We start from the raw sequence: 27,115 nt of genomic DNA on the forward strand, positions 1-27,115 counted from the left end.
TGAAAGGAAATTCCAGTTCGTGTTCGGTACAAAAATAAATGATACAAGGGTAAAAGCCAAAGGAACTTTTAATATCATTTATACAAATGAAGGAACAAATACAACCCCCTCCATTTACACACAAATACAGGTTGTCATGATACAAAAATGATATACAAATTAAATAACAAACCTATAATGCAAAGATTATTTTACCAATAAGACCAAAATACAAGCAATACATTAAGGAATGTACGCACAAGCTCATTAGTCAAATCCCTCCATACATTGATGAAGCCTTTGGTAAGATTACCTTATACACTGAGTTTATCATTTAATCACAGAAACTACAAATATATTGCTATAAGTTTGATTGAAACAGAAAAAGGTGATTTCACACCTGAGAAATATATTCACAGTTTGCCTCAGAAAAACCACACCCCTTTAATAAAAAATAATAATAACAAAATTAAAAAACTTTCTTTTTCACATAAGATGTACCAATGAAATAATCTTGCATCTTTGGCTCTACGTCAAGTCTAGTCCAACTTGGACATCTCCATCTTGGTTTTAAACTCCTGTTGGGGGGCAACAGAATATTTTAGAGTACAGTGCTACTGTGGAACATCTGACTGAGAGCCTATAATGGATAAAAATGTGACCATGATCATGAGACACAGGAAAAACAGGCACTTTACCTCCTCCTTATCCATCACAGGCAACGCTCTGTAAAAAAGGAAGTGCTCCACTGAATTACATGTACAACAAATAAGTTCACTGCCTCTAGAGAACAAGATGGCATGCTGCAAAAGAAATTCTGCAGAAGCTGCACTAAACTTAGTGTGTTTTTGTAATATTTTAGAAACTAGTGTAATAATCAAATATTTGAAAGAAAATTTGAGCTATCAAATGTCAAACCATGCTAGAGGCTATTTAACCACAACTAAATGTAAATTCACTGATTTCTGCATGATCAAACATTTCAGCCAATGAGTTATGCAGAACTGCTGACTAATACTTGGAATTCCCTATCAAAAACAGAACACATCTTTTTAAAGGAAAAGTGAGAAAACTCATGAACTTTTATAGCTTCTTCAGGCAGTATATTGTGCTGGTTTTATCTTACAAAGTATTGGATGCATTTTCTTATAATAATGTCAGAGCATGACATTTAAACTCACATAGCTACAGTTGTAGGTATGTTATCTTCCACCCATTTCATGTCATCACCTTGGGAACCCTATAAGATATGCAGGATGAGAAGAAAAAAAAATAAATCGCACTATCACACTTGCTCACACTAAATACAGTGCAAGTTTTCTTAAATAATCCATACAGACTGATATTCAGAAGTGGTCAAATTTGGATTTAATGTGGTCCTCAGCTGCATTATCCTCACCTCTTTGCTGAGGAGTGCTTGGCTGGCATGTGCATCTGACTTTGGCCCTCTTATTTTCATTCCCTCTGAAAATACACAAGTTTTCAAATACAGTTAGAATTTTTTTTAAATTGCAGGCAGTATTGTTTATTCCACAATTTAAAAGCAGAATGCAGTCAATGCCACTCTGAACAAAAGGAACAGCTGAGTAGGGGCTGAAATCAAACTTATGGCAACATATTTGTAGTTGATTAAATGATAATCTCAGTGTATGAGGTAATCTTACCAAATGCTTCATTAATCATAGGCTCTTTTGCTTCATCGTCCTCATCATCAATGAGTGGAGAATGAGAAAATCTAATCAGAGATGAATGTCTGTAAATATACTGAATACACTGAATATTATTTTCAATTTTCCCATTAATTTATATAATTAAAAATGGTTACACTCCTTGGACTGCCTCTGAGATCAGAGTGCAAGTACTGGTGCTAGTTCATTTTAAAAGTTATTGTTATTGGAGTGCCTTGCAAATATGATCAGAATTTAAACAAAAACTATTTAAAACCTTTGACTATTAATAGAGGGTCGTAGCAGCACCATGATGACCAGCAAGATGGTGGAGAAGAGCAGCCTCCAGAAAGCATCAGCCACCCAAAGTTCTCTCCAACCCTGATAAACCCCAAATAACTGTGATTAATTTAAAAAAAAAAAATGTATATATATATATATATATATATATATATATATATATATATAGATATATATATAGATAGATAGATAGATAGATGCTATACAAGTATACAAACACAGAATATACAGCAATTTTTATATTGCTTAAGAAAATGCCCTACTCACTGACTGACAGTCCACAAACTTGAATTGTCGGATCATCCACATGATGAATATGACAGACGCTGTATTTGAATACCATTGAGCATAATAGAGTAGAACATTAGTATAATGTATTAGTATAATGAAAATTACATATCTGTCTATATCATATTCTCTTGAAGTTCAAACTAGGCATGAGTTAAGTAATTTAAGATGCTGCTTCATTAATTAGTGTTTTTGGGGAAAAAAAGCTTGAGAAGACCCAAGAAAGTTTAATTTAATGTCATTTTTTAAGTCATATTGAATAATTTTAGATTTTTGTTCCAGTTTACTGTGTGCAATTTTCAGAGCAAGTAAGTAAGCAGTTAAACAGTAATTCATATAATACTTTACAGGCACAAGTATTGAATATGAATAAGAATATGAAATTTGCCATGAACTCACATCAATATACTGTACATTAGCACACAGTTCTCATCAACACGCACACATATACATACATACTAATGTACAGTATATTGATGTGAGTACATGGTAAATTTCATATTAATATATGAATAAATAATACACACACACACACACAAAGTCCTTACCCAGCACAGAGAATATGAGTGTGTTGGTAAAATGCCGGTATAATGAGAGCTTCACCTCATTTCTGCGTAGTTTCAGAAGCTGAGTTGTATGAGACAAACTGATGAATATGTGCAATCCAACTATTAAGGAATTTGTCAGATCCACTCTCTACCAGGTGATGGAAGCAATAATGAAAATGTGGTCATATTTTGAATTAGATAAAAACCTTATTGAACAATCATTTCAGTAAGACCACAGAAATGTAGCCTAAATTAAAACTGTGGCTTGTGACATTTAGGCATGACTAGCACAGAAAAATAGTGATGAACAAAAGTGGCTACAAAATAAATCAACAGATGTTGCAGTCACTTTTTTTTTTTTTTTCATCAGTATGCTTATGTCTACATTATGATGTCAGAACAGGCACAGAAATGTGCAAAGGGCAGCCATGAAATACTTTACAACTATTTATCTAGACAGCAATTATAACATATATAAAAGCAAAAACAGATTTCAGGTTTCCCTGAGAAAAACAAAACCTTCAGATGCTCAAGTCCCTCTATATAAAATTATGTAGTATTTGCTTATATTTCTGTGCAAACAAAATAATCTGTAGATTCATTAAAATATTTAGTTCAATGTCAATGCTATAGTTATGCTGTATTGGTTAGGGAATAATGATGAGATAAGTTCTCTACATGTTCAGTATAGACATCAGTTGTAAATGAATAAGATCAACAATGGTCAACAATGCTTACAAAATGATTGATGAAGACTAAGTATCTTTGAAATGGTGGGAGGCACAGCAGGTAAAAAAAAAAAAGTTTTGATTATTGGACATTATTTGAGTTTTTTTTGTTTGATTTTGATTATTTTTAGTCAATGGTGTTTTGAATATTTAGATGTGAGACACGTGAAAAAGGAGGGCTGACAGTATATTCAAAATAGAACAGGATAAATAATAGAAAAGTGTTAGTAACATCCTGGTGCATTCCAACCTTATGGATTTGTGAAATTCCACTAGCAGCAATAGACTTAACTTAATGAGCGATTAAGTAGCAAGATAATGCATAATACCTGTAAATACTGAGGGGAGAGGTCTGAAATTAATCAAGCTATCATAAAGCTAAAGTTACAGCTAATATTGTATTGAACAGAAAATATTTACATCCGTTTATACCATTTATGTAATCCTTTGCACACTACTATATCTGCATTGAAAAATAACTGAAGCCTTGCTAAAGAAAACGGCTGTATATTAATATGCCCATACGTTTTTTGGCCTATTGGCTATTTCTGTGGGTGTATATACAAATATTTGGTTATTTTTAAAGACAAATATTGACAGTAATATTTGGTGGAAATACATATTGGCCAAGACAGGCCGTTTCTTGCCCAAAGGATATCCAACATATGACACAGGAATCAATAAGAGAGAGAGTGAGATTAGCGATAACAGCCACTGTGCCATTGAAACCCTGTACAAACAGAAAACGAAAGTTAGAACATAGAGACACATTTACATTCACAGCATTCATTCATTGTCTACAAAACCATATCCAGGTCAGGGTCATGGTAGCTCTGGAGCCTACACAGAATCACTAGGTGCAAGGCAAGAACACACCCTGGAGGGGGTGCCAGTCCTTCACAGAGAGAGATATACACTCACACATATGGACAATTTTGAGCTGCCAATCCACCAACGTGTGTTTGACTGAAAGCATCTGGGGAAACCCACGCAGACATGGGAAGAACACACCAAACTCCTCACAAACCGTCACCTGGTGCAGGACTCAAACCCCCAACCCCAGATCCCTGGAGCTGTGTGACAGCAACACAGCCTGCTGTGCAACTGTGCCGCCCCATTCACAGCATGTTCATAAAAATCTAACCATTCATTAGACAGGATTTATAAACATTATTCAAATACAGAAGTCAAAGCTACTCACCCCTTTTACCCTGAGGACACCCTCTACTGAGGAGAAGAATAGAAAAAGCAAGGCTACAACTACCAGCCTGGGTACTGTAGTCCCCAGCCTAGGTCTGAGAAAGAGATGGGGATGGGGTAAATATTCAGTAGCAGACATAATAACTGAATGGATACTTACTTTTTCAGCAATAAAATCATAATGCAGCAACAAAAAGCAGCTTTGAAGAAGGTGGTTTCATGGGATATTTAGACACTAAACTGACCAAACTAGGATTATCTCAGTGACATGTAATTACCTAAGATTAACATACTTTGAATAATGGGCAGCACTCACCTGACAATGCCATAGCCTAGACTGACTATGATCACCAAGACTCGAGCTAAAGATCTTTTCAAAGCAGACAGCAGCTCACCAAAGATCACAGCATTTTGGTCTAAACATTATGAGACAAATGAAAGGCAGATAAATTAAAATAAATAAATTCATGAAAAAAATTACACAATATATGGTTGACATAAATTTGACAATACATTTTATACACTTAAAATGAAAAGGACCAACTTGGGCAAATGGATATACATGTTTTGATCTGAATATGATTATTTAGACATGCAGTATACAGTTACATTCTAATTTAAAGATAAGATTTATAAGGATATAAGCTTTATTAATTGTATATTACTACTATAACTATAAGCAGGTTAGTCCCACTGAGATCACTGATATATATCATACCAATGTCCAAACCACACTTCACTATTAAACTTTTGCTTTATTAATACCACTGAATCATAGGGAACCAGATGTTGAGAGTTAAAACACTGACCACAGTCTCCAGTATAACGGACGCTCTGATACTCAGAGTACAAGACAGCCTTCTCCAGCATGCCCAGGATGATAACAGCACCAATCCAAAACTGAATCCTGAGAAGGTCTTGCCAATAGCAGACCAACCAAAAGAGCCACAAAACTCCAAACAGCACGTACACAATGCACATGACCATGAAGAACTGGAAGAAACAATCAGGCATCAACACTGGCTTTTAAGCCTCAATAGCGCATATAAAAAAAAGAAAAGGATATATATGATTTCTCCCTTACAATAAATTTATGAGTAATAAGCCACAATAAGTATGGTATACAAAATTTGCTAACACACAAAGAAAGACAAGGTACGTTCTACCGATTAACAATGGTATGGTATTAAATATAGTTGTATTGGAAGGGATATTATATATATATATATATATATATATCCTCGTGGGGGATGCGTTCCAAGACCATCCGCGAAAAACTAATTTCCGCGAAGTAGAGGACAGATATTTATGTATTTAACGAGTTTTTGGACTTTTAAACCCCTCCCTGTACTGTTAACATCACACCCTTTGCATTAAACAGTCATTCTATAATGTTTTTCAGCTGGAACTACATGTGATATCCTACCAGTTTCTTTAATAGAGTAATTCCTAAACTGTGATTTAGCTTAAGTAAATTTCACTTGGATATGGACATGAACAATACATGCACTGTACGCAAGAAATGCTTGTAAATGATATATTTTGTCACCTACAGGCCTAGTGTAATACATGTAAATAATAAAAATGCCCCCTTGAAAAAAACCCACAAAGTAGCAAATCTGCAAAAATGAACCAAAAAGTAGCAAAGGATTACTGTGTGTATATATATATTATATTTATGTTGTCATGTGTGCTTTTAATTCGAATACTTTAATAATAATTCCCATTTAGACAACATTCAGACAATACTTACCATCATTAGAGGCCAATCTACAGGTGAGGCATACTCACGAGGACCCTTCATTTCTATGGTCACTGCAAACAGACAAAAATGAAGAAAACTTAAAAATAACAGAAGCTGCTGGTGTTGTCATTACAATGGATTAGCCAGCGCAAGGATGATGGAATATGTTTACAAGCAATTGGATTGTGAGATGCAGAAAAGGCAACCAACAACTAATACTGGATTGGAAATATTTTCTGCATTCAATTGTTACAGATTTTTCACAATATTTTACATACTGAAACATGTAATGTTGCTGTGACACATTTCTAAAGTCCATGTTGATCCAACCTCAGGTAACTTGGGTGTTTCCTCCCAATTTAACTCCAGGTGTTTTGCTTTCCTCCCTCAATCCCAAAACTCATGCTGGTAGGTGGATTGGTTATTCAAGAATGTCTATAGATGTATGCATGTATGTATGTATGTATGTATGTATGTGAGAGAGCGAGTGAGTGAGTGGTGCCCTGTGATGGTCTGGGGTCCTGTCCAGAGTGTGTTCCTGCCTTGTGTCCAATGGTTCTGGGTAGGCTGCACACCCAGATATGAGGACTATGATTTATATGTTTTTATCCAACAACCTAAAAGTGTTAAAGCCCAACACGAGAAGTTAAGGAGGAAATACAGTCTTTTCACTTTTGAGCCCATATAAAGGGAGGTTTCAAGGCACATCATACTTTTACATCAATTGCTTGCATCAGTTTAAAAACTAATTAAAAAGCTTCCCCCTACTCCTACTGGAAATAATTCAAATGCAAAATCCATATTACACACACTGTGAAAACAGAGCTCTGTTGATGTAGACACAAATGCTGTCCGCAATGTCTTTGTTACAATTCTTGTTCATGGAAAGACATTCTAAACTGTCACCGTGGTGGTACATATTCTTACATATTTGAATTCTTACATTTTAATTGCTGCATTAGTTTTCACCAATGAAACAGTTAAACATATTGCAAAAATTTCTATTAGACTTTTTTTTTCTATTAGACTTAGTGTATGAAGCTTTCATAAACTGTTGATCAACTATTTCTCTAAAATGGCTCAGAGTTGTAAGAATGCATAATGTAAGTGTAAGGAGGCAACACTGAGGAAGATTCAGAAGAGCATGTTGTCATGGTCCTGATTAATTAAGGACAACCATTCTAGACCACGTAACCAATCATGGCTTTTCAATGGCTGAGGTTGGTCAAAGAGTGCACCGAAATATTGAACATTACAACAGTTGTGTCCTCAATCATTCACACAGTTCAGAGAGAATTAAGGTTAATCCAATAAAAATTATCTGTACCACAAAGGACGGCAAGACTATCTCACAGTGCTCATAGAGAACACATCGAAAAAAAAGCATTACCTCACCTTCTTAGATACACTCTACAGGAATCTCATCTCTGATGATAAGAGGTTTCTGAATCAAAGTGATTTACCATAATACTGTGTGTTTCTGTTACTCAGACACATCAGGCAATAGCTTACGACCCTCTGCAGGATGTTGATGAAATTTCTCCCACTGTGTTCATCATTCCTTAACCCAACTGAGCAATTCTACACTGCATGGACAGGGCAGGTTTATGAAAACCAGCCCCATACTCAGATGACTCTGAGTCATCCGAGTATGGGGCAATGGAACTGCAATTGAAGCAGTATGTGAGGACATCACAGCAGACTCCTGCAGTGGCTGCATAAGACATTCCTAAAGATTCTTTCTGCACTGCAAGGGAAGATGTATTTTGTGATGTGAATAAGAATGTGGGGCCTGACAGGCAAGTCATGAGCTGTATAAAACTGCACTGTAATTCCCCATACAGTGCTGCATGTACAGATTACCCTAATGGGTGTTTTCCATATTCATTTTATATGAACATTTCGGATTTATATTTTTTTCCTTTGGGGCTACAGAGTGTTCTTTAAACAGCCTTTTCTTTCTTATCCGAATGGCAATGACATGGACTGTAAACAAATAACAGAACAAAGTGTAAAAGCATGAATGTGGAATCCTGTTCAGTCTTTTGAAATCAATCTTATAAAAACAGACATGTGTTTCTTTGTACTGTTGAGATTGACGTGCCACACGGATGTGCAGTGCCCTTACAGACTATACTTATATATTTACAAGTAGATTGTATTTGGACTACGTTGTTGGTAATAAATGACACCAAATACCGGCACTCTGATGACATAATTACCGGGACATGAATTAAAGTAAACCTCTATGACTGTAGGGAACGGCAATTCTCTCTGATTTGGTTACATTCAGAATCTCTGAACCTTTAAAGGTGGAATGGTGTGTTTGAGAAAAAGAAATTACTGCTATTTGTATGTGGCTGAAGTTTAACTTGTCTGCAAGTTTTATTTACTGTTTGATTTACTACAGAAATATGTTTGTAACCCTAATTGTTCAGTTTTGTAGCACTTTTAGTCTTTACTTTCATGTTCATTTAGAAGGCTCCTGAATTTAAAATGGGTTCCTACCTAAATAATATAAAACAGCAAAAATAAGTCAAAATCTCCCACATATGGAGCAGCTATTTCCTTATCTCTTTTCATGATTATTAATGTTGTGAGGGCTCTTTGTTATTTTTCTTCTGTAAGCAGAGAGAGAGGAAGCTTAACATGTATGATCAAGCCACTATTTTTTTTACTCCTACTCACACCAGGGACTCAAACACGTTAGAATGGTTTCCAGAGCACAAACAGAATAGAGAGATAGCAAATGGTGAGGAAAAATCTAAATTTTAAATAATAATTTAAAAAAAAAGCTGTAAAATAACTGTTTGATTACAATACTGATTAATATAAATTACAGTATGTGTGTTTTGATAGGCTGTATTGTGAAAAAATCTGAGCTTCTGCTTTAACTGTGTAATTCTGTATGTGCCCTTTACTTGTAATTGGAAAGAACTCATGTGAATCGCTGGATACAATCTTTTCCGTCGTCTTTCTGTCCCCTTTACTGTCATCACAATGTGTTACTGGTTGAAGCTTCACCATAAACACGTAGGGGCTATTGGACCACGATTTGGCAACTTCACCAGGAGCCTGAAGGGGACAAAATGAAAAACACACAACAAATACTGTCCCACAACAAAACTGATTGTATTTAGATATAATTTAGATACTTTAGATAGTGTAGGACAACAATAAACAAAAAGTAAACATAAAATAAAAAAAAAAAATATTTGGACTATTTAATCATTTTAATTCAAACATTCCCAAAACAATGACTATCACACCACTGGGACTGAAATGAACAAATGGCGCACAAAAAAAAAAAAAAAAATAATAATCTTACTGGTTTGCCAGGTACTGGTATTGCTTGTTTGGTATTATTTCCTTCCTACAAGCAAAAATTGTACAGAACAACTGTAAAATCAAGTCTGGACGGCATACTATTTTTGTCATGTACATAGTAATTAGTATTAAATATATCCACACCACCAGAAGTTATGAAAATTTTTAACTTACTACAAAATTTGCTTAAATCTACAAAGGTATTAAGGTATTTGCATTATGATTTGTAAACTCGCTGTGAAATGTTGTACAAACAATATCAAACCAATGAGGTGCTTACATGAGAACCCTTGAGAGGCAAAACTGGCTTAAATTCGTCATAATAACCCTGCGAAATCAACAAAAATTCAGTTATAACACAGGCTGTATCTGTATGCAATAAACCATTGTACATTTTTCTGTTCAACTATATACCAAAAATACACCATGCATTAAAGTCATGAGTTTTTAAACAGTAATTATACACTGCCTTGACCAATATATTACTCACTGTAATATTCTGCACTTATTGTCTGCAGGTATTATTTGGATGATGAATCTTTCTAAGCACTGCAGTGACCGTGAACATTACGTGATAGTGCTTTATATACTGGCATGAGTGGGTAAGATTCAGTGGTGCTGCTGGGGTTTTTAAACACTGTACACACTCACTGCTCAGGTAGGTCCACCTTATAGATGTAAAGGCAGGTAGAGTAGCTCATCTGTTGCTGTACAAATTGTTTTAGTCACCTTCTAATCCATCACCGATGGATACAGGACACCGCTTAAAGGACATGTCTGGCTGGATAATCTGGGAATATTCTCACTTCTAGCAACACAACATACACACACTCCACAGCTGTGTCAGAGTCACTGCAGTGCTGAGAATGATCCACTTATGACCTGTGTTGTTCCTGACCACTGAATACCAGTGTGAAACATGGACAACAAAGTATGCAGAACAACGGGTGGTATGGTTGTATGGTTCACTTCAGTGAAGAAAGTTCCACTTCTGCACTTTTGCTGGGAGGTTTTATCCCCCTCTAACCAGAGGTTGCTGCAGAATGGGTGATTTTATACTGCATACATTTCTCTGTTTTGTGTATATTACATAGATTCGTTTACAATTTTTTTTTATTTTGGACATATAACATGCTTAATTCCACATTCATCACATTTTGGGGTACAGTTGTATAAGAAATATGCATAGTCTCCTCTCTACCAAACAGCAGATGTGTGGTGAGTGAACTGGTGCTGACTGGCTGCCATCATATTATCTGCATGGATGTTGCACATTGGTGGTGTTTGAGACTACTTCTTAGTGTTCCAAAGAATGAAAACTTTATTAGTGTCATAAAAAAGTCATCATCCTAAAACCTAAGTATAATTCAAAGCTGGGTAATGACCATTTTAAAAGAATATTGAGTTACAATGAAAAACCTAACCAACACAAACCTTTGGTGTGAACAGAGATGAGCATTCCTGAAAGCAGATGTCGCCCTGACTGTAAAAACCAGTCCTGTCCTCCTTCACTTCATCCTGATCAAACCATTTCAGGAATTTACTGTCCTACAGGGGAAAGAAGTGAGACTTAGTAGGATGTTATTTTACAGAATTGCCAGCATCAGAAACTCAGAAAATTAGATTCACTTGCTGTAGATCATTTGTCGAGTTAAGGCAGTATTTACAGGGTACAAAAAAAAGCTGTTTTTCTAACTCTAGTGTACAGCATTTATTTTTGCTGAGTTTAACAGGTTGGACAATTGAACATATAACTTAAAATGTGCCAAACTTTTGTGCATCTCTCACATCTCAATTCTTTCCCTTAACGTTAAATTCAGCAATTAAACAGAGACTTTGTATGAAAATGTGCAGAAGGTTGTTCTCTGTGGAGGATGTTTGCTTCTTCAGCTTACAAAAACAACAAAATGTATTTATACTTTAAGTGATTGAACGTGTGACACTTAGGCCTATTCTTCACACTAATCAAGTTTTAGTCTATAGAAATCCATGAAAATTAACAGATGTATCTAAATATCTACATCCTGTTTTCTGTGAGAACAGTCCATTTAAATCTTTTAAATATTGTTCAGATTAACTTCTCATTGGTATTTTTGAAATCGCTTACTGATAAATGAATGGCTAGCAGAAATAAAAACACACTAAATCAATACCTGTTTGTTAATGTGTGCAGAAGTCGACAAAGATCTACAAATTATACAGACAATTGTAATAAAATCCCATCCATTTATTGCTACTTTTATTTAATTTAAGACGGAGTAAGCATACTGTCACAATAGGAGATGCAGCTATGCTCTTCTTAAGCCCAGAGGCATTATGTTCTCATTGGGTCTAGATATACAAAATTAGCCTAATATGCATTTCAGTTTAATTATCTTTTTTTGTTTTTATTATTAGGACAGACAAAATTTTGACCACAGGCTAAGCTCAATATCTTTAAGCCAAATCATGTGGGGGTCATGGTCACTACTGAAGTGTTTAAATATTTGATTAAGACACACCCAGAATATGTGTTCTGCTCAACCGGTTCCTGACTGAGGATTTAAAAAGCTTGGGCTTATGTCTATTAATATGAGATACTTTATAATATGCTGTTTACCACATCACTCAAATCCTAATGCATATTTTATGGCAGTTGTGTGATTTTTGGGCTTGCTCAGATCCTGCACATACAGGCATTCTTGTCTCTTTCACGTCTAGTTTTAAACGCTTTTCATTAAACTATTTGTTTAAATAATGTAAATGTTTACAAATGTGTGTTTAAATATGTGTGCTTGTCTTGCCTGTTCAGTGTTACATGTGATACATTCCTACACTCAGTAAGACAAATTGTATGTATGTAACATAACTGGAGAATTAAAGTTATTCTCATTCTGATGCATAATACTTACAGGGCTGTCGAATACCTCATTATAGCAGTGAGAGGAACGAAGGTACCAGCTAACCTTAAACGGGTCAATCTTGTTACAGGCTGTCACATTTCCAACTACACCAATTCAAAGGAAGAATTAAAAGCTGGAATATAATGTACTGGTTTGAAAGCAAGCCAAAAATTAAACAAAATAAAACAGTTATTGACTTTTTAAGGCCATAGTCAGAATACTTGGGTATGACATTTTGTTTCACACAGTAAGTGCAGTCAAAAAATAATAAAATCTTTACATTTTGATAAGGTTCTTTTTTATTATTATGAGTACTAATGTAGATAAATCAGAAGAATACTAAAGGTAAAACATAAGAATTGTTTTGTTTAAAAAAATCATATTGTTCAAAGATTATGTGCATAACTCACATTTCATGGAGACTGAGGTGCTGGCATATAAGGTTTTACGAATAACAAGTTCTCTGTGCTAAAAACAAATGAATAGGAATGCATTTTTATTACATTTTATACAAGTGCTTTATATTTAAGAAAGTTTCAGCATTGATAATTCAGTCTTGTTTATTTACACACAAATGTTTCAAACAAAATTCACAAAATAAATCTTCTGGATCACAGTGGTCTTTCAGTTAAAAATAAATGTATTATTGTATAATGATTTAACTACTCCACAAGTTTAAACTTGTATGACTCTGCAAAAAAGGGAAGGATGTTTCAGAATAAGGAACATTTTTGTGAATGATTCAGATATGAATAAAACTATTACTGAAAGACTTTTATTTAAAACATGGTCATCAAATAATACAAGCAGAATGTTGTTTGGAATGTACTATGAGCCAAAAAACAAACAAAACAAACAACACCGGACCCATATATATATATAAACCCTATAAAAATGAACTGACTTTTCTCTGCTTTTTGGCAACTGGTAAACGGTGAAGAGCACTCACAACTTAAAGTGCTTTCGCTGTTTCCATAAGCAGCACTTATCACACAAACAGGTAATTACAGAAACATGCAGTTTGCAGGTTAGTGCAGGTTCAGGTACAACAAAGCTGCAAGCAGGGGATATTCTGGAATTCTGTGACACTACATGTTGCACTGAGACTACTGGGAACCAAATCTAGCTGATGGGTAAACTGTGCAGAACTTGAAACAGTTTACCAGCTAATTACCAAGCTCCTGCTAAACAGAATGAGATGTGTTACGATAGAACAATGAACGGTACTGTGCAGTGAACCTCAATGACTTGAACTTCACTCATAGTCTGACATAATCACATTACTCCGGTAAAGTTGGTTTCATATTCGCATATTCAGATTTCTTTCTTCAATAGCTCTCAAACGGTACATGCAAATGACTTAATACTTGCAAAGTATTGTTTTTGGGATCCAAGACAAGCAACTACAATTCAGTTTATGTCAGAAATGTTTGCCATTTAAAAAACACGAAATATATATTTTTTCTATGGGCTGACGCCATCTCCGCGAGAGCTAAGGGACCGTTTACAAACTACACTACACAGTAAAAACGAAGGTGATGAACCTCACACATGATGTATACTACATCTCTTACCTTGATAAATTTAACCATTACTGGCCTGTAGTGATGTGTTTTTGAGAATACATTTCAATAGTTTTTGATACTTTGATGATACTCTTTCTAAACAAGTTGTATTTAATCAAGTACAACCCACATGACATACTACACCTCTTATTTTGGCAAATTTAACCATTACTGGCCCGTGGTGATACATTTTTCATTATAAATTCCAACAGCTTTTGAACATTTGATGATATTGTTTCAAAACAAGTTATATTTAATCAAATGCCACCGACATGACATAGTACACTTCTTATTTTGATCAATTTAACAATTGCTGGCCCGTGGTGATGGGTTTTTGAAAGTATATTTTAATAGCTTTTGAACCTTTGATGATATTGTTTCTAAACAAGTTGTATTTGATAAAGTGCCACCCACATGACATACTACACCTCTTATTTTGGTCAATTTAACCATTACTGGCCCGTGGTGATATATTTTTCATTACAAATTTCAATAGCTTTTGGACCTTTGATGATATTGTTTCTAAACAATTTGCATTTGATCAAGTGCAACCCACATGACATACTACACCTCTAATTTTGGTCAATTTAACCATTGCTGGCCTGTGGTGAAATATTATTCATTACAAATTTCAATAGATTTTGAACCTTTGATAATATTTTTTTCTAAACAAGTTGTATTTGATCAAGTGCCACCCACATGACATACTACACCTCTTATTTTGGTAAATTTAACCATTGCTGACCCGTGGTGATGGCTTTTTGAGAATACATTTCAATAGCTTTTGAAGCTTTGATGAAATTATTTCAAAACAAGTTGTATTGGATCATGTGAAACCCACATGACATACTACACCTCTTATTTTGGTCAATTTAATGATAATATTAAGGCAATCCAAATGAAACCAGCGCTGTCTTCTTTCACAGTTGTTACTGTAATGGGTTATGGGCAATTGTAAAGGCGTTGGTATCTAAGAAACAAACACAGCAAATGCTTGTGAGAATAAGTTTTTGGCCAAATGTTTGCTGATACACCATAGCAGCCAACTTGTAAAACTTTAGCAATTACATACAGCCTTTACAAATGCCTAGCAAATATTTTCAATAACCCATTACAGCAACAACTGTGACAGATGTCAGCGCTGGTTTCATTTGGATTGCCTTAATATTATCATCCCTGCAAAACATGTCCATTGGTTTTGTGTGCTGTGTCATAAACAAGACTGAGACTGCACAGGAATACTCTGACATACTTGTCTTTTTTGGGATATCAAAATAACAAACTGTGAGCATAAAGCAAGTGTGTCTGTAAAGGGCCATTGTGGACCTAGGACATTGTCCAAAACAAGTAGCAACACATTTGATCCTATGCGTTAAATAAGGTAACCTCTGCTTTCTGGGAATGTCTGCTCTGGTTTTCTTTAAATGTATCCTGTGGATACACCAACCTTTTGCATACACCTAAAGTATGTAGAAAACTGGCACATGTTATGTCTCTCATGAGTGAAGTCAGACAATTTACTTAATTTTTACATTGAAAGTAATTTTTTTGGATTGTAACTATTGATGTAGTTTTGTGTGTATATAAGTACATAAATATTCTGCCAAATATTGACAGTTGGTCAATAAAAATATTTAAAAGAACTGTTAAAAAATGTTGCCTACCCTGCCGTTGCTTCATTCAAACAGCTACATGTTATTTCGGAGCAATTTCATTAAACATTGAAAATCAATTGAAATTTATTCTCAAAAATTTATCACCACGGGCCAGCAATGGTTAAATTGACAAAAACAAGAGGTGTAGTACGTCATGTGGGTGGCACTTGATCAAATACAATTTGTTTAGAAACAATATCATCAAATGTTCAAAATCTATTGAAATCTGTAATGAAAAATATATCGTCATGGGCCAGTAATGATTAAATTGACCAAAATAAGAAGTGTAGTATGTCATGTGGGTGGCACTTTAACAAATACAACTTGTTTAGAAACAATATCATCAAAGGTTCAAAAGCTATTGAAATGTATTTTCAAAAACCCATCACCACGGGCCAGCAATGGTTAAATTGACCAAAATAAGAGGTGTACTATGTCATGTCGGTGGCATTTGATTAAATATAACTTGTTTTGAAACAATATCATCGAATGTTCAAAAGCTATTGGAATTTGTAATGAAAAATGTATCACCACGGGCCAGTAATGGTTAAATTTGCTAAAATAAGAGGTGTAGTATGTCATGTGGGTTGTACTTGATTAAATACAACTTGTTTAGAAACAATATCATCAAAGTATCAAATACTATTGAAATGTATTCTCAAAAACACATCACCACGGGCCAGTAATGGTTAAATTTATCAAGGTAAGAGATGTAGTATACATCATGTGTGAGGTTCATCATCTTCGTTTTTACTGTGTAGTGTAGTTTGTAAACGGTCCCTTAGCTCTCGCGGAGATGGCGGCAGCCCATAGAAAAAATATATATTTCGTGTTTTTTAAATGGCAAACATTTCTGACATAAACTGAGTTGTAGTTGCTTGTCTTGGATCCCAAAAACAATACTTTGCAAGTATTAAGTCATTTGCATGTACCGTTTGAGAGCTATTGAAGAAAGAAATCTGAATATGCGAATATGAAACCAACTTTACCGGAGTAATCACATTTATTGAGGTTAGAATCCTCTAATTGTCTTTAACACGACATCCAGTTTTTGGTGTCTTTCTTCTTACTGTCTAAGTATTAACGACTCTAAACATGGTAGAAACTCTATACAGTGCCACATGGAAAGAGTGCTGACGGACCAAGACCGTGTTTGTTAATAGACTGAAGTAGCAACGAGCAAACTAGCAGAACTTAAGTATTCAAAAGTACTCCCAGCTAATGGTTTTATATGCGCAACTCGGCACCTACCTTATCAATGTCTACATGCCAAACGGAAACCTCCAACCCAAATACAAGGCATAATAATGAGAAGAGTATAGAAGAGAAAAACACCGAAGCGTATGTCATCTTAAGGCAGAGAAGCACTGTCGGTAAAGGGCCGCCTCCCGTCACCAACCCAATTCACCTGAGGGGCGGGGCCAACACTCGTGGACAACCCGCCCTGATCCAATCAGAGAGCATACATTTTCAAACAGAGGAAATTAAATGACGTTAACACCCTGAACTGCGGCCACCCTGTGGTTATACAGCTTCCTCTGCAACGAGGAACTGGGCATTTTTTTTTTTGTTTTTTTAAAGGAAACTCAGTTTCCTTTACCATCACTCACATGCTGCCTGAAACCAGATAGGACTGTTGTGTCCATGATACATATTACATTCATTATCTGTAAACGCTTATCCAGTTCAGGGTCGCAGTGGCTCCAGAGCCTACCTGGAATCATTGGGCACAAGGCGGGATTACACCCTGGAGGGGGCGCCAGTCCTTCACAGGGCAACACACACACACTCACACCTACCAACGTGTGTTTTTGGACTGTGGGAAACTGGAGCACCCGGAGGAAACCCACGCGGACACGGGGAGAACACACCAACTCTTCACAAACAGTCACGGAGCGGGAATCGAACCCACAACCTCCAGGCCCCTGGAGCTGTGTGACTGCGACACTATCTGCTGTGCCACCGTGCCGCCCTACATGTTACAGCATATACAAAATATTATTCAAGATTTGATCATTTAATTATACTTTGCCTCATATGGAGGTATATTTGGTGCAAAACCCCTGAGCACCCGTGACAGTGAAATTTGTAGTTGTTGAAAATAGTCACATATGTACAGTAAATCTGAAGTTACAAAAAACCTCTTCAGGAATTACAAACCTGTAGATTTTTTTTTCTCCCACAAATACAACTTAACAGTTACACCTTTACAAATTCTTAATTGCAGGTGCACCCCAGCTAGCAAGATAGATCTGGGCCGATTCTGCCTCAGGCTAGGCACTGTCGGCTGGCTGCCGTCTCGGCGTGAATGCAGCACCTTGTATCTGGCCCACTTCCGGCTGCACGTTGGCACTGTCGGCTAGCGAGGCGATTTCCATTGCAGTTAGCACACTACACTGATCACAGCATTTTATTAAATACTGCATATTAATCGTAGGGCGGCACGGTGGCGCAGCAGGTAGTGTGGCAGTCACACAGCTCCAGGGGCCTGGAGGATGTGGGTTCGATTCCCGCTCCGGGTGACTGTCTGTGAGGAGTTGGTGTGTTCTCCCCGTGTCCGTGTGGGTTTCCTCCGGGTGCTCCGGTTTCCTCCCACAGTCCAAAAACACACGTTGGTAGGTGGATTGGTGACTCAAAAGTGTCCGTAGGTGTGAGTGTGTGAGTGAATGTGTGTGTGTCTGTGTTGCCCTGTGAAGGACTGGCGTCCCCTCCAGGGTGTGTTCCCGCCTTGCGCCCAATGATTCCAGGTAGGCTCTGGACCCCCCGCGACCCTAAATTGGATAAGCGGTTACAGATAATGGATGGATGGATGGATTATTTTAACTTGTTGAATGCCATACAGTTAAGCTTTGTCAATATTGTAATATTTTAGAAAATTGATGTAATGACTGAGACATGAACGACAGAAATGATTATGATAAACAGGGTTAATATGGAGACAGTGTCGTGTTGAAGGGAGGTGATTGTTATTTAAGTTTTTGAAGATGACTGGACTAAAACGACAGCTTTAAAATGAATGAACTCTGAATGAGAAACCGGAGGGTGGCAGAAGCGAATCGCTGTAAAATCACAGAAGAAGAAGATTCGCGCTCTTTTCTGTCACCGCGGAGCGCGAGCAGCTCTCACCGGCCTCAGGGAACAGCTTCATCTAGTAAGTATTTCAATTTAACCTTATATTTTTGGATACATAATTATTTTGGTAGTTAACATCGTTAACGTTATATACGTTATTCTGTCAATTGCTGTATGTTACGTACGTAATACTGAATCGTTTTTTCAAATGACACACTTTAGCTTAGCTAAGCTAGCTCCTTTTTTCCTTTGACATAGAAAACTTTTAAATGATATGACAATAGCTCTTACATGAGTATTTTAATTTTAGTAATTATGTCTTTCGAAGGCATATTTTATAAGACAATGTTAGCATTTTTGTGGGTCTTTACATCACATTGAACCGCTTCCCTCAGGATAAGGAATAAAATAAGAAATAAAACTGCCTAAACACAAGAAGACATAAAGTGTGGTCAGTGCTGGTTTTTCGTGTAATGTAATGTTTTAAATATAATTCCACTTAAAATAATTCTTTGTTAGGACGTAGCACTGATTTTGGGATGGTGACTAATGGGTTGAAGGAGGTTGTCTTGAAAAAGATAGAAGCCTATTTATTGAGAGAGAAAAAAAAAGAAACAAAAGCGTGTGAAGTAGATTATTTTTGGAGCTGTGAAGTTAGTTAAAATTTTCAAAATTAACTATGAACATTAACTAATTCGTTTTCCTTATGTTAATATGTAAAGACGGACTGCAGCAAGAAAACTAGTGGGGCAGGGACAAATGCAGGTGGGCAGAGAGAAAAGCAGATAGGAGCTTAATTGATGAAATCTTTAGCATCAGTTGTAGCATAATCGTTTGTAAAATAGTTTGTACTAAAATCTGATAATCTTGCAACATTTGAAGTTTGCAGTTTACAGTTTTTCATTAAAGATTTTTAAAGAAAATATATTGAAGTGAACAGAACGTGTACATAATCTCTAGGTGTTTAATTATAGAGCTGGAATTCAACAAGGAGTACAACTGAGGTGACTACACTTGAGCGCTCTTTCACTACACTGCACATCCTGAAGATCCTTGTTGTCCAGGCTGCCAGAGACGAGGATACGGCTGATATTTCCATCATTGTTGAGGGCAGTGAGGTACTGACAAAATGTGACAACACAGCAGAAGCTTGCAAACTGTTGATGGAAAAGTTGTATGCCATGAATCTGAGCCCAAGTGTCAAATGTGTATTTCCACACGTTTGAGGAAACTCAAACTGTTGTAAAGTACCCTTCTGCCACGTAGAACTATTCTCTATTTATTTATTTATTTATTTATTTATTTATTTATTAACTTTTCCAAACCTAGTGTTGAAATATTATTTTTTTTTATTTTAAGAGTTTTCTTATTTGGACTGATGGCCTTAGTGTAGTACATAAATGACATATATTTAAAGAAAAGTCTGAATGTAGAAGGTAGTTCTTAGGGTGTAAAACCAATTATGGAAAACAGCATTTGAATGTTAATTGGATTTAGGAAATCATGACACTGCCAATTTCAAATGCATTTTCTATGTATTGATTTTATGTACTGTTTGTACACATTGCAATTGCTGTATGTTTACATTGTTTCAAGGTTGTGTGAAAAGCAGGTACTGATCTCATTGCACTGAATGTATGTACACTGTCAGAGATTAAAGTCGTGTTCATTTCATACACCCTGTTTCACCTCCAGGACTTTTTTTGTTTTTATGTTTTTTGTTATATGTTATACACATTTCTATAATGAGAAATTACAAACATGTATCTCTCTTTCTGGAGAAGAGAATGCAGTGTACCTTTTAAGGAACAAAACTGGACTTTTAAACACTGTTGTACTTGTACCTTTTATTTTCTGAGTGTAATTTGTTATTTAATAAAGCAGTAATTTCTCCATGAACCTGATTCTATCCTTTTCTGAGGTGTGTGGGTGTGTGTGTGTGGGCGGTTTGTATAGAAATAAAGTATTACAACCGGTAATGAGCCAGATCTGAGCAGAGTCTGGCACTTACGGCGTGCTTCTGGCTCAAACTCAGTCGTGGTCCGGTTATCGCGATTTAATTCTGGCTTGCCGGACTAGGGCCGAGTCATTTGAGCTGCGCCTCAGCCACAACACTCGCCCAGAACTATTGACCCGCGCTACGGCCATACAGCACGGCCGGGACAACGTGGGCCGATTCAGTTTTGCTAGCTGGGAATAAACAAGCACTATTGTCTAGTTTCTAATAATCAGAGACAATTCATTTAGATTTATAGGGTTTTATTTCATTTTGCATTTTCATTTTCTCTGGGTGCTTTTGTGCTCGGTCCTTGGAGCCTCTGGAGATGATTCATTAAAGCATTTAAACATCACTTTGTCCCTTTATTCATGCCTCTCTTTAGACTAAGTTGGTCTGCTAGCTCTGACAGGCTTTATGAGTGGCCAGAAATGTAACGGAGTTTCTTCTGTGGAAAGATTTTACAGAATACTTGTCAGTGCAGATCAGTAAATGTAATGCTGTGAGAAGAGGAAAATGAGAAGAGGGAAGTCTCAACTCACCTGAATCCAAATCTTGCTTGCTTATGGCAGGTTGTTTGCTTTTAAGATCCTCCACTGTTGCTGTTTAGCAGGTTGAAGGCCCCCAACATGTGAGGAAGCTCCTTGGCGAACAGGTCTGAAGGAAAGATTGCTTCTGTCAGTACGCTTAACACTTCACACATGATGAGCAGCACAAGACAATGTTATTGGGCATTGTGTGAGAAATGTTTACTATTCTTATCACAAAATTAATTTTTATTTGTGTTTCATTCGTCTTATAACTCTAGCCTGAATAATCTCCTAAAACACAACCATCATCTGTTAGCATCTTACATTTGTCTTTCTGCTTAGTGCAAATGTAGTGTGTTTGGTCCAGCTGTTTAAAAATTGTACCACTCCTCAACCTGGAGGATTTCTACAGGTTAAATGGCTGCCTGAATACCACATCAAGGAAGAGGTGGCTTTCAGACAGGCAGAAGAGCCACTTGTCTGCTTGTCCTGCCTTCACTTACTGCCTCCTTCGCCAAGTCTCTACAGCCTTTCTTTTGGTTGCAGGCTTCACCTGGCCTCCATCAGGCTTCCTCTGCCTAGCATGGCCCGTATATTTGGGTATCTTGCTCCCTATCATTGTTTGAAAAACATTGAACATTGAGATCAACATTCTTTCAGCATTAATCTTCATTAAAGTCATGAATATACAATTTTGCCATGATTAATACTGGAACTTACCTGGTGCCTCGTAAGCCAAACGGTGTCGACTCATCTCGGCAGCAGCAGGGAAAGGAACATGCCTGAGGGCAGAGGGCTCTGCCAGAAACCTCGAGTCCAGGTTCTCCTTCTGAGATGAACACAAATGAAGTACAGTGAGTCTCTATCCTTAGCTGGTCACTTAAATTTGTCTTTGATCATAAGCACACTTGTCATTATAAAAGCTGTTTAACAGAGTGTCTGAGGTGTCTCACCTTCCTGACATTCTGGCAGATGCACTCCAGCTCAGGCAGCAGGAATTTAGCATGGCGCTCTGCAGCCTTGCACACCAATGCCATCCCTGTTAGTTTTTTAATCCTGTTTCAAAAGCCAGACATTAAAATTGATTAACAAGGCTAGAAATCGATGTACGTATTACTGTATCACTTCAATGCACACTTCCTTCTATCTGCTTCAACTGGCTCGGAAATACCTTTGCACGTCCTGCTTTCTGATGAACTCAGTCACAGTCCTCTTCTGAGCATCAAAGCCTGTCCATCTGGGAATCTTGCTCCCTATATTCACAAAATATTTCTTTTAATGTTTAAAGCATCAAAAGCCTTGTCAGATATACATTACATTTAAGATTAGCTCTAAGTCGTTTACTGGATTGCTGTGGTGTTCACCAAGTTCTCTAAAACTATTGCAGTACCGAAGTGGCCTGGTTCCGTGTAGGTTTACTCACCTAGCTGGGTCAGCTGGAACTGCCTTGGTGGTGTGAGCAGCTCACGCAGTTCAGCATCAGGTGATGGTGTGATGCTGTATGGAGGTGCACTACACTCTTCAGGTGTGGACACATCCTCAATTGAGTCCCATTCACTCGAAGACCCAAAGACTGCGCAGGGAAAGCCGCTTCCTTGCTCGGTTTGTCTTTCCACTGCTTTCTCATGGCGGGTCAAGGACCTGACATTCTCGCGCAGGTGGTCCTGCAGCTCAGTGGAAATGTACCCCTGCAGAGCCGCATCCACATTGCAGATGGAGAAGTTCTCTGGGTCGAACCTTGTGGATGGCTTCTCCAGATCAACATTCACATGTTTGGTTTTAAACATGCACCGACTGCTCACGCTTTTTCGTGGTGCTTCCAGTGGTGGAGAAGGCACCAAATAGGGTCTCTGCTGAAGGGGGCTCAAGGTACTCATCTGAACCCTCTCATTTGCCCTGCTCAGAAGCCTCCTGCTGGACTCCACGTCCAAGGCTATCCTGATGGAGTTCTGAATCCTTCTGTGGATGACCTCTCGAATCTCCAGATCCACCTGCTTCTTTTGCCACAATTGTGTGAGGTAGTACCTATTAGAGCCTACATCCTGAAAATGAGAAAGACAGAACATTGACCTTACCTGTCCTACTAAACATAACGATCCACACAGGCTTTTTTATTCTTAGATACAAACCAGGATGATATAGGGATTTAATAATCAGTTCTTGGTGTAGCTTTTTAATCACTCTTAATTATTTTAGGAGACATTTTAAACCATATCACCCACATTTGGCACAGCCCTGTATTCCTTAGATTTAATCAGAGTCTGAGCATGCTTTAGTCATAAGAATAATACATTTAAGGATGTTGAGCTATAACTTATAAATCTGAAAGGAATAGTATAAATCTGGAGTTTCAGCACATTCAGGCTTTTGCTGCAATATTAATGACAAGCATTGCAAATATATGTAAGAGATAATCTTTTTTATTTTGAAAAGATAAATAAAATTTAAACATTTAAAAAATGTAAAATCTATTCCATTTTGTTAATTATCAAATAAAAAAAAGTTTAAAAATACCATATGATTTACAGGTGACTTCCTGCTGTTCTCTGTTGTAGAAAGTTTTGACATTTCTCCAGTGAGTTATTGTGTTGTGTCTTCAGAAAGATGGTTGCTCCAGAATATCAGCACAATATAAGAAGAAAGTACCGTGTGACAGGCCTTTATGTACACGCAGGCACTGGGCGAATCCTCATTATGACATCACCACACTAGGCGTGGCTAGTTGTCATAACATCAACCAGAATCTTTCGAAACATAACAGAAACTCCCAGATGAAATGTTAAAGAACTTTCATTTGGTCAAACTGGGCTAACAGTTGTGAAAATAATAACAAAAGCTTCTTTCAGTCTTTTGACTTTTGCTTTCTTTTTTTTCTATTACACAGATTTCTTTGTATTTGAACTCTTTTTTCATTCATGTTTCTTTTTCCCCCTTTATGCAACTATTTTTCTTTGTGCTTCATTCTTCATGGTTATTTTTTTTATAGTCTGTGCATGCTCTTGAATACTTTACCCCTCATGCATAAACCTAATCACTTTATTACTACTACCACTCGTCAATGCATTTACCTCTAAGCGTTTGCTATCATACAAACATGCTAAAACCCTTAGCACCTGATTGTCTCCATGTATACCTCCCCTGCGACAAACTAACTTTACAAGCTGATAGAATATGCTTCAGCGTGCCAAGCCCTGTTCATAATCTACATCTAGGGTCTCCACCTACCCGCTGTTCAAGATTTTGTGGAGTTGGAAGGACATCATAAATTGTTCTACGTAAAAGCTTAATACGACTTGCCTCCATCGCCCACCATCCCTGTCAAGTTATCTTCCGCTTCTCTAGATTCTCCCAGTGAAGCCACTGGCCTTGTTTTACTTTACTAAATGCGTTCCATGAATCACCTGACCCAAGGCATGGTCTTTGACATTGCACTTGGCCAATCACATCCCTTAGCTCTAATGAGCTCCTGGCTACCTGCACTGCCACTCGTGGGTTCCACTTCCTTCCTGCTTTTGTTATTGGTGCTGCTGATGTAACCACTGCAACCCTTCGATCTTGACAAAATCATCTCGCGACTCACATTTGCATATTTAAATTCTTCAACTAAACTTGAGTGGTAGCTTGAGTTAGGGGTGTGCGATATGATGATGCAAGATCGTGAACGATAAGAACTTGTCCATGATACACCATCACAGGAAGTTTGTTGGATCGTGCTCATGCACCACATACAGTCCGCTGCAGTTTTTATTAGTTGTTTACAAACTGTGTACATATTGCACATCAGTCAAATGGGCAGACTCTCGAGACAGAGATAATGTAAGTCACTACTCTAAAATGTAGGACTACTGAATTAAAACCAAAAGAATTTGTTATTCCATACATGAGACCTCTTCCTCGCAAAAACACAAACAAAACAAAGAAAAAAAAAGCTGTGGCGCCATGAAGCCTGAAGAGCCCACAAGCACACACAAACGATACCAGTGCTTACGTAGGTTGTCCCCTTCAAAACAAGACAGAATTTGAGTCAATCCACTTGTTAGTTTTTGTAAAGGTGACTTGCAAAAAGAAAGAAAATAAAAATCAGTCCAAAATAAAATACAACAAATAATAAAAAAAAAATCTTAAATATGTTCCCCGCGGATCTCTGCTATAACCGTGTAGCTTGGGCTCTCAGCTTTAACGACACATCCATCAAGTCTGTAAACCAATCAGGGACGATGCTCAACCAAGGAAGCATGGAAGCAACCAAACTTCCTAACGTACGCGCACAGCGAGAGACCACACAGACAGTATAAACAACAATCAAAACAATAAATAAGTTTTCAAAGCTTAGATTCCTTTCATTGCCTGTCCTTTCCCTACAGAGACCATTTAAACACAGGAGTGGGGTGAGGGAAGCAGCCTCACTCTAGAGCTAATCAGGGAAAGCTCCCTCCTTCCAACGCATCTGGCCTTAAAAGGGAAGAGTACTGGGTTAGAAACAAGACTATATCAGAATAAATCTAGGGGAGTCAGAACATTTTTCCTCTTTGGTGAGGGTAAAAAGCCATTTGGAGAGGTGCATGAGATTAGTTTGTCAAGGAAGAGAAAATGCTTTTATTAAGCCTAGATAATCATTTTTTGTCTGCAATAAAATGAATAATTTTTCTTATGGAGAGGTTGGGGTCTTTGAAGATTCCTAAAGAAGATTTCAAAGATAATTCCAAATTAAATTTTAAAAAGTGCCTAAAATGTGTTATTTGTTTGATCATATTTTGACTACTAAAAGTTCATTTCAATATCTTTAAAAATTCTGAAGGCTTTTCAGTAAAATTACTTTATAAAACTGCCTTTAGTTTGTTCACTGCATCAAGATTCGAGTATGTAATTTCAGGCAGAAAATGGAAAAAATACCTGGAGTGTTAAGAGGATAACCCTTTCCATCCTCTCTACCTCCGTGATCAAAACGTCATAAATTTTCACCACAATTTCAACTTCCCTGGCAGATATGATATATCAATGCTATTAATGGCCTTCGCCTATTCAGCCTTTATTCCCCACAACTTGGTTAGTATCATTTAGCGCTGCACTATATGGAGGACCAAACCTGCCAAATCTAAAAATGTACTAATTAATTACTCAATAAAAGTTATTTCCTCCACAATTCATTTATTTATTAATTAAGTTTTTGCATTAATTTATTTCCCAATTTATTTTTTCCTTGCTCTTATATTTTTTATTGCTCTTATATGGTAATAAGGGGGCTGTCTAGCAATGATGTCACAGAGCCTGAACTTTCTTATTGGATGATCGATGTCCAATGCCGTAGATTGATTCTACATGTCTTGCTCCATCAGTCATTTTCTGCAGTATAGTAATGGCGACCTACAGGTCATTAAAAAATCCATCCAAAAATTTTCCTCTACAGCTTTTCCTTTGACAATCTACAGACATCTAGACTTGCTTGGTTTAACATTCAGCCTAGCCAACCTTAGATTATAATTTAACTTCCCCAGCAACCGCCGTGTGCAAGGCACAGTAGTCGTCAGGTTGTCATGTCGTCCATATAAGGCCTGATTGGGGGGAAAAGGCAGTGTCACTTTACGTTCACATGACACTGGCACATGCCAGTAGACAATACTGGTTAGGGTGAGT

General features: G+C 37.0%; 2 protein-coding genes across 2 annotated transcripts; both read right to left on the reverse strand.

Moving 5' to 3' along the window:
- Window positions 1-72: 72 nt before the first annotated feature.
- On the reverse strand, window positions 73-17,295 carry LOC136695647 (transmembrane protein 87A-like). The gene is made up of 20 exons (XM_066669861.1): window positions 17,135-17,295; window positions 13,074-13,131; window positions 12,673-12,767; window positions 11,216-11,329; window positions 10,062-10,109; window positions 9,783-9,827; window positions 9,376-9,529; window positions 6,464-6,525; window positions 5,520-5,703; window positions 5,027-5,126; window positions 4,712-4,805; window positions 4,165-4,240; window positions 2,783-2,887; window positions 2,214-2,272; window positions 1,924-2,027; window positions 1,644-1,714; window positions 1,379-1,443; window positions 1,161-1,219; window positions 678-705; window positions 73-557 (listed from the first exon to the last, which is right to left on the reverse strand). The coding sequence occupies exons 1-20, from the start codon at window positions 17,231-17,233 to the stop codon at window positions 519-521; spliced, it is 1,659 nt and encodes a 552-aa protein (XP_066525958.1). The 5' UTR covers window positions 17,234-17,295; the 3' UTR covers window positions 73-518.
- Window positions 17,296-21,314: 4,019 nt separating this feature from the next.
- On the reverse strand, window positions 21,315-24,102 carry LOC136686286 (uncharacterized). Its single transcript, XM_066659962.1, has 8 exons — window positions 23,996-24,102; window positions 22,905-23,523; window positions 22,653-22,734; window positions 22,435-22,537; window positions 22,202-22,310; window positions 21,985-22,093; window positions 21,494-21,608; window positions 21,315-21,399 (listed from the first exon to the last, which is right to left on the reverse strand). Exons 1-7 carry the CDS (start codon window positions 24,047-24,049, stop codon window positions 21,515-21,517), a joined length of 1,170 nt encoding a protein of 389 aa, XP_066516059.1. The 5' UTR covers window positions 24,050-24,102; the 3' UTR covers window positions 21,315-21,399; window positions 21,494-21,514.
- Window positions 24,103-27,115: the final 3,013 nt, after the last annotated feature.

The sequence above is a fragment of the Hoplias malabaricus genome, chromosome 1, assembly GCF_029633855.1.
Source record: "Hoplias malabaricus isolate fHopMal1 chromosome 1, fHopMal1.hap1, whole genome shotgun sequence".
NCBI classification, from domain to species: domain Eukaryota; kingdom Metazoa; phylum Chordata; class Actinopteri; order Characiformes; family Erythrinidae; genus Hoplias; species Hoplias malabaricus.